The sequence below is a fragment of the Topomyia yanbarensis genome, chromosome 1 (assembly GCF_030247195.1).
Source record: "Topomyia yanbarensis strain Yona2022 chromosome 1, ASM3024719v1, whole genome shotgun sequence".
Lineage (NCBI taxonomy): Eukaryota > Metazoa > Arthropoda > Insecta > Diptera > Culicidae > Topomyia > Topomyia yanbarensis.
The window spans coordinates 152,427,576-152,441,694 of record NC_080670.1 but is presented as its reverse complement, the minus strand read 5'-3'; the positions used below and the strand labels follow the sequence as shown (position 1 = coordinate 152,441,694).

Below are 14,119 nucleotides of genomic sequence, written 5' to 3'. Positions count from 1 at the left end.
GTTTTTACCACGAAATGCCTAGCTTTAAACGGTTTTTGCGGTGCAAAATGTTTTGTTTTCATTACGTACTGAAACGCTTATTTTCAATATCGCTATAGCAGTGCAGTAGCATTCTTACTGTAGTGGCAACTCGCTAAATCTAGCCAAAACTTGACGGATATGATGAACAGAAAACTGGCATCACTGTTTGCTATATTCCGGTCGTCAGTAGAGCTGATAGTTTATTTTTGATTTTTTAGTGTTTTACACTCGCGATTATTTTTATTCTCGTTTTATCTGTATATCGTTTTATTCGGTAGTACGTGTGCATTGAAATTTCGTGACTTCAAGCACGATTATATCTACCGGTGTGATTCGTGAAAGTGATTGTTTTTGGTTGTGATTTTTGTTTTCACTTGACATTATCACTGCACAGACGTTACGCTCAATTTTTTCGCTAAAAGCGACATCTGCTGGTGGGTAGTTGAGTTGTCGCACGTTGCGTGCAAGTTCGCTTCCATTGACGCACGTTACCCGTTAGCGTTTTCCTGCGCATATTGCATACCCGCTAGGCGTTATTTCTACATCAACAGCATGGCTTGCAAGAACTGCTCGAAAGTGGTTAATGATTCTGATCGAATCACATGTCGTGGATACTGCGGAAATTCGTTCCACATGATATGCGTCAAGATGGATTATGATGTTCGTGACGTCCTGGGAATCCACCCACGGAATCTATTCTGGATGTGCGACGGCTGTGCTGACTTATTCTCGAATGATAATTTCCGTAGAATGGCTTCGCGTTGTTGCGACATAGTGCCTGACAACAATTCTCTGAAATCTATAAAGAACGACATAGCTGATTTGAAAGATGTCGTCAAAGCTCTCTCGGTTAAAGTTGACTCAAAACCGCTATCCCCAACTATAACGCCTTGGAATCGAATTGCTGAATATAATCCAGTTTCAAACACGCCTAAGCGCAAACGGGAAGATGATTCGCTCAAAACAAAAATTCCAAATATTCGTGGATCCAAAGCTGCGTTTGAAACAATAAAAACAATTTCACCACCTGAGGAGCTGTTATGGGTTTACTTGTCAGCGTTCGATCCCAGCACGACGGATGATGAAGTTTCTACCCTTGTGAAAGATTGTCTGGGGGAGAATCTGCAACCGAGAATAGTTCGTCTAGTTCCTAAGGACAAGGATCTCTCAACTTTGAGCTTCATTACTTTCAAAGTCGGCGTTAGCAAATCATACAGGGATAAGGCTCTGTCCAAAGACTCTTGGCCGGAGAACATCTACTTTCGTGAATTTGTGACCAATTCAAAAATCCAACGACCTATCATCAGGATTACGGCGGAGAAGAATCCATCTGGTGGTGAACAGTAGCGCCAAGCTGTTCCGGATAAACTCATCTGTCCAACTTCTTGTATCCCGGCGAGCGATTTAGGTTTACCTGGCGAATCGGCGACTTCTTCTGTGTCAGGTAAAGCCAAGAAGGGTATATGTCCTTCCGAAGCAATACAAGATGCTGCACGCCCTCAATGTAAATTTCACTTACAGTCTGCTGATGAACACAACTCTACCGCCGCTGTGAATCTTCAATGTCAAAAACAAAATTTGGATCCCACCGTAACGAGCACGTCTCTTCATAGCACATTCGGCTCTACAACGATCACAGAAGGACTAAGCACTCTATGCTATGCTGGTATGACTCATCGCACCCTGGGACGCACTGCAGCTAGCACTATGGAAGCCCTAGATCCCCCTGCCACAGTCGAGCCATTGCAGCCAGCGTTCACCAGTCGTCCCGGTCCTGTGTGCATGAGTGGTGAAGGGGTCTTCCAAATCGATACCAACGGCAAGTACGAACCTGATTTTGTTAATGCAAGCATTGATCAGCTCCTCGCTTCCAGTCAATCGCGGCATTCAAACCTACAAATATATTACCAGAATGCCGGTGGTATGAATTCAGTAATCGAAGATTATTTGGTAGCAAGTTCGGATGAATGCTTCGACATAATCGCCCTCACAGAGACGTGGCTTAGCGATAGCACTCTGTCAGTGCAAGCATTTGGTGCCAACTACGATGTTTTCCGAACTGATCGCAGCTCACGTAACAGTCTCAAGGCTACCGGCGGCGGGGTACTTGTGGCTATCCATCGTCGATTGAAAGCGCAACTGATTGACGATACTTTGGGGGTCTGTGTCGAGCAGGTGTGGGTGCGAATCAAACTGGCTGGCTACGCACTTTTTCTTTGCGTGGTTTATCTTCCACCGGACCGCACTCGCGATTCGACATTGATTGATTCACATACTGAGTCACTGGAACGGATTTCCGCTCAAGCAAGCCCGGTTGATGAGATCCTGATTGTTGGTGATTTCAATTTCTCCGGATTAAAATGGCGCTCTGCTTCTGACGGATTTATGTTCGCTGATCCCGAATTGTCATCTTTTCATGCTGGTATCACCAGTTTGCTTGACTGCTACAGTCTAAATCTGCTGCGCCAAACGAATAATGTGGTGAACGAGAACAACAGAATCCTTGATCTCTGTTTTTCGAGCAAATCTGACTACGCGCCAAAAGTTACCGCAGCACCGTTCCCCCTGGTAAAGACTGTTAGACATCACCCTCCCCTGCATATATTGCTTGAAGCGATTCGAGTGAAGCATGTCTGCAATGCTTCTGACACCGTCAGCTATAATTTTAGAAAAGCCAACTATAATAGCATTATTGACTTCCTGTCGAATATCCACTGGACTGAAATTCTCGACAATGATGATGTCAACGTTGCAGTGCAGACCTTCTCCAATGTTATGAGCTATGCTATAGATCGCTATGTACCCAAAAGAAGTGGCCTTCAATCTAAGCACCCAGCGTGGCACACTGCCGAGCTGAGACGGTTAAAAGCGACTAAAAGAGCCGCTCTGAAGAAGTACTCCAAGTTTGGGGGCTACGTGCTGCGACAACACTACGTTCATGTTAACCAAGTCTATAAAAAGACATCGAAGCGTTGCCATGCCGATTACTTGCGAAACGTGCAACGTAAGTTGAAGTCCGAACCTAAAACATTCTGGAAGCATGTAAACGAGCAAAGAAAGGAATCCGGGTTGCCTTCAACGATGAGCTATGGAGGACGTATGAGCTCTAGTTTACAGGAGATCTGCCAACTATTCTCTGAAAAGTTCGCGAGTGTTTTCTCCAACGAGAAACTGACACCGACCCAGGCTTCACGCGCGGCTCTCAATGTACCTCAATCATACCAGTCTTTGAACTCTATCAATATCGACAATAATATGGTACAACTGGCGATTAGCAAAATGAAGGCTTCAACCTCGGCAGGCCCAGATGGTATACCAACTATTATTCTAAAAAAATGCTCTGCCGGTCTAATTGAACCTCTTTGTCATCTGTTTCAATTGTCGCTATCAACCGGAGTATTTCCCGAACTCTGGAAATCCTCCTTCATGTTTCCAGTTCACAAAAAAGGTGATAAAAAGGTAGTTGACAATTACCGTGGTATTACAACGCTAAGCGCAGTTCCTAAGCTGTTTGAAATGGCTGTGTTGGAACCCATCTCCAGCCACTGCAAACAGTATATCTCCGAGACTCAGCATGGATTTATGCCGAAACGTTCAACATCTACGAATCTTCTGTCGTTCACAACATATGTTACAGATGCTATGTCGGACGGCCTTCAAACTGACGTTATCTACACGGATCTTTCAGCTGCTTTTGACAAGATAAATCACGCTATTGCAGTGGCAAAATTGGATAGACTTGGCTTTGGTACTAATATTCTCCGTTGGATGCAATCGTATCTCAGTGATCGTCGTCTAGCAGTCAAGATAGGTGATTGTGTATCCGAAGAGTTCTTTGCTTCATCTGGTATTCCGCAAGGCAGCCATCTCGGTCCATTGATTTTTCTTTTGTATTTCAACGACGTCAACTTTTGTTTAGAAGGACCACGGTTGTCTTTCGCCGACGACCTCAAGTTATACCATAGAATCCGCAATACTGATGATGCAGCTTTCCTTCAACGCCAACTGGAAACCTTTGCGGAATGGTGCGAGATCAACCGAATGACCCTAAACCCCAAGAAATGTACGGTCATTACGTTCTCGAGAAAAAAAACGCCAATTCGATTCAATTACTGTCTAGCTGAATCCACAATTGACAGAGCGAATTGCGTCAAAGATCTCGGAGTTTTTCTCGATGAACAACTGACGTTTAAACAGCATATCAGCTATATTGTCGCAAAGGCATCACGCTGTTTGGGGTTCATAATGAGAATATCTAAGCACTTTTCAGATATTTACTGCTTGAAATCTCTCTACTGCTCACTCGTTTGATCAACTCTGGAATATTGTTCAGTTGTGTGGAACCCTCATTATCTCAACGGTGTCCATCGAATTGAGACAGTACAGCGCAGATTTGTTCGGTTTGCCCTTCGTCGATTGCCTTGGAGCAACCCTCACCAGCTGCCAAGTTATGAAAGCCGGGGTTTGCTTATTGGACTCGATACATTGCAAGTGCGACGGGATCTATTCCGTGCTATGACGATTTCGGATATTTTGCAAGATCGAATTGACTGCCCCGAGCTTCTCAGTGCGATAAATATGAATGTTCGCCCTCGCGCCCTTCGCAATAATTTATTCCTCCGATTACCTCTTCGCCGGACTAACTATGGAGTAAACGGTGCCATCATTGGTTTGCAGCGGACCTTCAACAGAGTGTCATCCGAGTTCGATCTTCACATTCCACGTAGCAGATTACATGTTGACTTTTTAAATAGATTAAGAAATTATCATTAGGACCACACTGTGTCTGTTGATATTAATTAATTATAAATAAATGCCGGTAAAACAGAAAAACACTTTCTTCAGACATTCATTGATATAGAATTGTTCGTTCGAGTTGTCGGTTATGATGAAAATCGAAGTCTGGCTGGCCCCAGCTACAGATTTCCTGTCAGATCAGCAGCTTGCCGAAAAAAAAATTCGCGAAATAAATTTATATTTCTTGAAAACATCTCCGCGATCCCTAGCAAACTCCTGCCGATGAAATAGTTTCTAGTCAAATTTGACATACGTTTATTCGTCCATAATAATGCATCCCTTGAATTTGATTAGATCGTGGCTTGCAGGTTCGCGTTTTGTTCGAAATATTTTACTTTATGGTCCAGTTCGATTGCTAAATAGCCTGATACTTGGAGAAACCTTTCCACATCTAAAAGTCCTGGGTTTACTTTAAAAATCTACTTGACGTCCTGACGGTGTACTGTATCGTTACGATGTCTCGATGGTACCGGGAAACGGGCAAACGTTTCTTGAAAAGTTTCAGGATAGCAAAAGAGTGGGCATTCCCCACTATTTTGCGATCCTCATTCATCATGTTCGTACAAAGCAAAACAAAAAAGGCAAGGGCGGCTTCTTCTTTCGATTCTACGGAAGCGATTAGCAGAAGTAGCTGATTTTTGTGTTTTGATCGAATTGTACCTCATCAGTAACTAGCACCAACTTGAAGCCAGTTAAACGATAAACTTGAACTAGCGCCAAATTGGCTCCAGACAATGAATTCAGTCACACAATACCCAAAAAGAGAGAAAAAAGAATCAAATATATTCCCCTTTGGGAGAATTTTCGTAAAATATAGACAAATACTATTTTCTGAACATGTTCAATAATATTCATCCAATAAGCAACGCCCGAATTCTAAAAACATTAGAAAAAGATTAAACCAACCACGCTAAACTGTACGTTTTAAACATCCCTAGAACATGCCTCGTAAAGAGGTTAGTTTGTATTATTCTCACAAATCAACCAACTCTGACTAACGTTTTGCTTTAGTTCCCAGAAAATAGCAGCACCTATGGCAATGACCACCGGCTACAATGAGGGCATTTCTCACCCAGAATACCAATCATTTTGAACGGTGGCCATTACTTCGTTCGTTAGCATTTTAGAGCTGTCACCAACGGTCATCATCGGTATGTACCTACCGATCTGCTATAAACAATGAATTGAGTCGAAGCAGACGGAAAGAAGTGCTCGTGTCAGCTTCGGCTATCCAATTTCGGTAATGATTGGGCAGCGTCGATTTGATCTACCTGTTTTGGCCACGCTTAGATCGTGACCGGCACTTTAAACTCAAATTGCTTACTTGCCGAATGCACGTTTGCATTCCGGTTCCATTCGACACTGTACCGTCGAATGTTATGTAGAATACCTAACAAGGGGCTCATCGTCTCAATTGCGAGTTGGAAACGTTTTATCGCATTCCAAAATTCTCGGAAATTTACGTAGAGGGTATAAGGCTCACTGCAACAACACACGCCAGAATGTGGTTACCCAATCTTTAACAACAAAAAAACAACATGTATTTGCCTTTTACGACGTGCTCATGTTCACCCTTCGCGGAGACGGCTGAACGCACGCCGTAATTAAAAATTAATCCTTTTACTGCACATCACGCAATATTTTAACAGCAACAAAAATGGCTTTGACAACGCGGAGGCGTTGCGACTTGAAGTGCGATTGACGTCAGCTTGTCGGTTTCTTCCCCCGATCGGATCTCCCAATACGCACTCTGTCACAATACCAACAACTGATCAAACACATAAGCTTTCCAGAACAGTTTGACAGTTTGTGGCAGATTAAATTTGTATTATTTAATCTGATTCTCATTCGCGTCTAATTGGTTTCTTCCAAATGTAGACCGGTTTCCAACGATTTCCGCCCCTATAGATCCTATCCCTATCAAGCATATACATACAATTGTACATGACTCAGCGTCAGGGAGGAAACTGGAACCCGGCCAGTTTCCGGTCGCGAGTCTCCAACCTACAAATGTCCGCACGTCAATCAGCATGGAATGACAGTTAAAATGGTGTACTTTTTCGCTGTTCGTGTATCGAAAGACGATGGCGAAATGAGGTTATTTACATTTACTCGAGCACTTGTTGCTCAAAATCACCTTTCGCGAAAGTTAAACAAAAACACAGCAGTGGCCTGCAAGAAAAGTCAAACAAAACTCTTTGACCACGACGACAGCAAGTGACTCATCGCTTGCATTTCCGCTGACGAAGCAGGCGAACTACTCCATTCAAGCCGCTTTTTTCTGTTGGTTTGTCTTCTTTTATGCACCTACCTACCTGGCTGATCCAGTGTAGCTGAACGAAAAGGATTTTTGATTTGTAAAGGTGGCAGCGAAGGAAATTCTTGACATATTTCAGTGATGATGAATCAAACATTCATCACGCTTCCGCGGGTGCTTCGCACTGTGGAAATATGGGGTCTCTCTCGTAAATGAAAAGAACGGAAAGATGAGCGCGCTGTCGGCGTCCTCGAGTTACCAAGGTTACCAAACAATCCAATCACTATGGACGACTGCCGCACGGTATCGAGCGTAGCGAAATGTGTAGAGAATGAGTGTTTCAAACCTCGTCTTTCACAGATCATTAGGAGATTATCTTTCTTCGGTTGTTGATCGGATTGGAAAAGCTGGAGAAAACGAAGCAGCAGCAAGATGATCAAGTTTCGCTACAAGCGGAAAGAAACGTCGTCGACGACGGCGGCGGCGACGGCAACAACAACGACAATAACAGCTACTGGCGGTGCTACCGTAGGTGTCAGCTGCAGCATGGCTACCGTAGCGTCTACCGGTAATGCCATACAGGCGTCCCCGTCGACATCCTGTTCTGCACATCAGTATCTTCAACCTGCCTCAAGCGCAACTTTGCCAAAAACTAGCACTAGGACACCCCATCATAGTCAAACGGCGCACACCGATCAGTACCATCCGTACTGCGAAACTAACAGCTACAATCCAAACAAACAGTGCTCTACCAACTATTGTTTGTCAGATGAATCGTCCTATCATGCGGTAATCAATCGTATGAAAACGGAGAGCGTTCATCAGCAGCACTATGAGTACATGTCGTGCATCAATTCGGTTGTTGTGAGTCTCGTAATCCACGTTTATTTGTTCTATTAAAAATTATATTATCTGAGGATTATTTTTTCTAAATTGTGCTTCTTTTTCTATTTACAGGAACTATTCTCCCAACTGCAAACCAGCTCGGAGCCAGCCCTCTGCCCGGAACCGCTTCGGCGAGCCCTGGCCAGTGGGCCTCTCGCCGGTCGTCGTTTCCCACTCGGATGCCTGGGCGATGCAGCCGAATGTTTTGAGCTACTGCTGCACCGTGTCCATCAGCATCTGTCTCCGGCCGAGGGGGACAGTTGCGACACGCCACAATGCGTCGCCCATCAGCGATTTGCTATGCGAGTGGTGGAGCAGAGCGTGTGCGAATGCGGTGCCAACTCCGAGCAGCTTCCGTTCACACAGGTAAGCCTATACATACATACTTGCTAATGAACTTTTGGCCTCTGAATCGATCCGACGAGTAGAGACGAGACGATGTTCAATGTTTGACCACTTTCACCATGGAATCACAATCCATTCGATTGCTGATGGCCATCATCAACATCATCATCAATGGCATCCCATTGAAAGAAAGACGCTTGTCATCGCTAGTCGTGTCCGGAGGTGATGAAGTGTGAGGTTTTACTGCTTGTTTCTTGTTGTTGTGCACCCAGCGCCATCGGTGTAACTTATCATTAGTCGTCTGTCAGAGTCTGGTTTGTTGAAGTGATAAAAAAGATTCATAATAAAAATAATGGAAAGTGACGAAGCCTCGCCACTCGAGGATCCGTCATAAATCATAATCAGGTATCGATGCGCGCACAGCAATCGATCGAAACGAAGTAGGATTGTGCAAGCGACATGAGCTTTGTCCGGTCGGGAACTGAACAACTGAAGTTGTTTTGTTTCGCTTAACTAAATGTCGTACCTTGACACCTTTGAGCCGGATTCCGCCACCACTCGCGCATTGTAGTGATCACGTGGGGGCAATAGTCGATGAATAATCATTTGTGCTGGAGATGGGATACTTCAAATTGAACTTTACCTGATAATTAGGTGAACAAGGATGCCAGGTACACAGATTAGTCAGTTTCACTTATTTTCAATGCTTCGCACAGATTTTCACATTTTTCTGTTTTAATGCACAGATTTCCACAGTTGTTTTGTTATAATGCACGGAATAGCACAGATTTTTCAATTTTTGATCTCGCGCTCAATTTTTGCTTGGAGCAAAAACTAAAAAAAGCTCGCCACTTCTTGTTTTGAGAAAATTTATACGTTTTTCTTAACAAGGATTTGCACAGATTGTTGCATAGGCTGCGCACAGATTTCAAGAAATATGACCTGGCATTTTTGGTTGTAAATAACCTTATTATGAAACAAACGTGAAGTGAAATATTGTTCAGCTATGTTTTCTACTAAAAGCCCTATTTCTGGATTACTTATGGTCAGAATTACTGATGTGAGTCCGTTTCTAACAGTTCATATCTTGAGCAGGTGAATCTCCGCAACAATTGAGAATAAGAAAATTTGTAGAGTTCAACATCCGCTTATTTCGTCCGCATAATCTAATACACTAATGGTATTTTGTTGCGGAATTTGACGTTAAATATATTAGTCAGTTAGTAGACTAATTTACTAATTAATTATTATCAATAGCAGAAATCAATGACCGAACTATGGAAAGCTCAGTTTATTTTTTTGCTAAAAAATGTATTGTTATTTTCGTAATCACTAAAGACGTCGAATTTCTCTGGATAAAGACTCGCTATCTCTATCGTTTGTTTATCGTTTATCAGTCAGTGTCATTCCAATCGAGCACGGGACTTGCCAAAAGCACTCAATCCTCAAGCTTCGAATCCTTCTGGAACGAGAGCCATTGACAGATCTCGTGCTCGATTGGAATGACACTGACAGATAAATGGCAAACAAACGATAGAGATGACGAGTTTTTATCCATAGGGATTCAGCGTCGTTAGTAATGACTGGTTGCCAGTGACACGACGCAAAAATCTACGTTGTGGCCTATTTTCGCAAAGCTTCGCTTCAGTTTAGTATTGATCTGTCACTCTGACGGTGAACCCAGTTCATCGAGGTGTTGCATTTAGATGGTATATAGAAACCTTTGACCACCCTGTCTTAAGTTTATCTTTGGTTTCGTAGTTCATGATTTATTATTGTGCGTCAAGACTGTAATGGTGAAGTAGTCTATGAAACGCATAAATATGGAATGTGTAGGAATATGGGGTGAAAATAGGTACATATCAATATCTGAAGACACCAACAAATGAATGAAATAGAAAGATATAGCAAGTGCATAATGATTGTTTCGGTTTGACTGCTATCGCACGGAGGGTCACAGTACCCATATTCAGAAAAAGGCTGATGAATAATAGAATTATTTTCTAAGAAATAAATTTCACGTAAATTATAATTTGTTTTCATCGTTATTAGCATTTTGAACGTACTGTTTTATTGTCAGACTTATATTTAATACCGTACACAGTACGAAAGCGCATTCACCATTCGCATATCCCCTGTGTTTCAGCGCCTTCTTTCAGACCCTGCAGAAGTAGCCGCTAAAATCCAGATTTCGAGTAAATTCACAATATCTACATTTGATGATGGTCGTTACTTCATTTGGCTTACATTGATTAAAATGTTAAAGTTAATTGTTTTTGTATTGTACCATAACATTGGACCGTATTGTAACATATTGCAACTGCAAGATGAACCCTTACGAGCATTAAGATGAAATAAGATAGTCACGATAGTCACAACTTTAAACATATTTAGTGAAATTGATGTCGAAGTTTTCGTTGCTAAGTTTTGTAGATCGTGTGTCTATTCTATATGTAGCAAGCTATGTTTGCCTAAAATTTTCATTAGTTGTAAAATATATAGCAACATAATCAAATTTTCTGCAAACGTGCTACTAATGAGATGAAAAAGAGAGCGTCTACCTTAAAACAGAACAAACCTGAATTCACCAAACCCTTTCCAATGTTGGTTGAATAGTAGGTGTGTTTCTTATTTACACACACAGGTTTCGTTTCAATAGCAAAAATTTCTACGAGATCTAGATTGTTGCCTACACCATTTTGGCGGCCTTCGAAGATTTGGATGCTACAACAGAGTAGGTAGAGGTACACTGTTCATCCAAACCGATGTTTCTAGTTTGGCTTGAGTGGCAGGTTTCCAAGATGCGTGGTGCTGTATGGTATTTTCTTGAATTTGAATTTCAAATCACACGCCACGCCACATAACCAGCCAGCCGGTTCAACCCAGTTCGATATCACTTCACTTCATTACTGCCTACTGCGACGTTCGGTAGGGGAATCACAAGCAAAATATGTTTTCGAAACAAAGGGAAAGTTTGACTGATAAATGGGCAGACACTTTGTATTCGGAGGTTTATCAACCAATGAAACCCGGTCGTCGAACTTTTTTTCTGAAACATAATCAATGTCAAAGTTTTTACTAAATCAGTGCATAACCAACAATTCTATAGATAAATCAATTCTCACAAGTCACTCACCGGAAAAGTGGAACGAAAATCATCGCCTCAATTACGAACACACTCAAAAAAACAAACTGATCTAATTAATTCTTACGACTCATTTATGTATTCCATCTGATGGTTCCATTTGAAATCAACCAATCTTTTCACCACCTCTCTCTCTCTTTCTATTCCGCACTCGATCCCACGACGACTGCTCGAAAAAGAAGCGTGGCACCTAAAAATCCGCGACTCAACCAAACAGGTGTTGCTTACCAACGATACGATGCACAATGACCCGCACCCTCCTTCTCGGTCGGGATTTTGTGCCCTGCTTTGGACCCTCTACAACAAATCACCGACAATAGCAGCCAAGTCTGGAGGAAAATCACTCAACTAACGGTAGAAGGAGTTCTGTTTTATCGACTCCCACCGTACTCGTTGCCTCCTTCCTATCCCCCCTAACCCGAACCGGCAGCGGTTGATGGTGTAGTGTTTCTCCCGCGCGGCCATCGCTCACTTCGGGAAAATGCACACAAGTGTGATCAAACTGGTGCTGCTTCTGCTAGTGCTGCTGCTGTTAGGCGAACTGGGTGGGAAGGCAATGACTTTCATTTCCCAGCAGCCCCGCTCGAGCTACAACAGTTCGCAAACAGCTAAGAATAAATTATATTAAACCGGGAACGGCGGCTTCAGAAGCAGAAAGACTGGTGCTGTTGAAATGAAGCAATTTTTTTTTTATTTCGGGTGCGAGTGGCAATGAAAAGTAGTGCAATTTTATTTTTATCTTTCGGATGAATATTCGTCTTCGAGGAGGGCGATGCCGTTGGCCTAATTTTGCTTTTCTATAGAAATAAAAATCCATTCTGCAGCAAATTATTTGCGTTTCGAATATATCTAGTGCGCGAGGTAATGAGGCAGATCATCGTGCCGATTGGAAAAGAAAAACGCAGTTTATTGGCCTAAATAACAGTTCGTTCTCGTCGGGTTGGGCGGCGATAGTTCGGTGACGGTAATGAACGATATCCGGTTCAAGGGTGACATTCCGCATCTTGAATCGAAAAGTTAGTTGTATGCAAGCTTGTATGAAAAAGTAGTTTCGAGTTGGTCGCACTACAAAGCGCTTACTAAATCGAACATAGGGGTATTAAAGCGTAATTTAGCTGTCAAAGAAAAATCAGGTAAAGCCTCACACCAACGAGAATCGCATTTGATTTATATCATGCGCGTACACGTTAGTCGGATTGAGAAAGGCTATGTTTCATGCAGGGAGAGATAGGTATAAATGGAGGTCTCGAGCGAGAGAAGAGCGTGGAGGTTAAAATATCGCGGAAAAACACTTCCCGAAATATTTATTATTTTACATATTTTCCTTCGATTTACCTAATTTTAGCCAAAAGAAACCGATAATACATAGTTCAAAAATGTTACACAGCATGAATTGCCACCTTTTACAGTCGGTTACCATTCATAAATATCTTATAGAAAAATGTAAATATTAGGCGACTCTAGTGAAGGTGATGATAAGCTTTTGTTATTGTGCGCTCGTTTCATGTTGAACTCACGAATCGGTTGCAAAATATAGTTCAAGACTAATTGATTCACGATATTATTAAGAAATATTAAGCTTTTCGTAGAGAAAATGCTTTAAATCCCGGACTAAAAAAGGTGAATAAAATGCACGTTGTTTGTTTACATATTCTTGATTTTTCTCTAAACTTTTGTAGAGGGCACCTCAGTACACTTGAATGTCCCCATTGCATGGCACCGTTTAACATCACTTATTTTACAATTCTTGTTGAGCTTGTTGTCGTGGAGCCTAACGAAACTGAATCTCTGAGTAAAGAATCGCAATTTTTTAAAGTGTTTGTTTGCATTTATCTGTCAGTGTCATTCCAATCGGAGACAAGACCTGTTAAAAGCATTCAATGCTAGGAAAACTCGTCGAATCCTTCTCGAACGAGGGTCTGGTGCTCGATTGGAACGACACCGACGGGTAAATGGTAAACAATGGAGATGGCAGGTCTTCTCAGAGATTCAGCGTGATTATAGAAATCTACCACAGTACGAGAAACGAATTTCATGTTTCAACTCCTGTTAACTTCAGACGCTGAAGCGCTGGTGTAAAGTCTTGGCGTCAATCCGATGTCGGAAATCTAACTACAGAATTCTAACGTCGCAAATCCGATGTCGGAATTCCAATGTCGCAAATCCGTCTTCGGAATTCCGATGTCGAATATCCGGCGTCGGAATTGCGATGTTGAAAATCCGTCTTCGGGATTCCGATGTCATTAATCCGACGTCGAAATTCCAACAACGAGTTATCGACATCGGAACTCCGACCGCAGAATTCCGACGTCAGATTTTCTACATCGGAATTTTGACGTCGGATGTTGAAAATCCGTCGTCGGAGTTCTGATATCAAAAATTCGAGATCGGAATTCGGATGTCGGACTTCCACATTGGAATTTCGACGTCGGTTTTCCGACATCGATTTGCAATGAAATTCGACGTCGGAGCTCCGATTCCTTCAGAATTCCGATGCTAAAAATCCGACGTCGGAGTTCCGATGTAGGAAATCCGACGTCGAAAGCAAAGTTAGGACTAAGATCCCTATGTATTATGGAAGGTAACGCAATATGACTGGTCATCCCGCCGTACTTCGATGTCGTTATCTCCGCATAAACACGATGACACTATTTGTCAACTCATGTCGC

The 14,119-nt window shown here is 42.5% G+C and overlaps 1 protein-coding gene across 4 annotated transcripts in view; it reads left to right on the top strand.

Moving 5' to 3' along the window:
- LOC131677764 (uncharacterized) overlaps positions 1-14,119 on the top strand; it is a 257,878-nt gene that overhangs the window by 226,817 nt on the left and 16,942 nt on the right. For 3 of the 4 annotated variants that reach the window (XM_058957794.1, XM_058957820.1, XM_058957812.1), the window contains one exon: positions 8,033-8,326. In XM_058957794.1, coding sequence (XP_058813777.1) covers positions 8,033-8,326 — 294 coding nt within the window. Of the gene's footprint in view, positions 1-7,435; positions 7,940-8,032; positions 8,327-14,119 lie in introns of all 4 variants that reach the window. The other variant, XM_058957803.1, reaches the window with a different exon arrangement.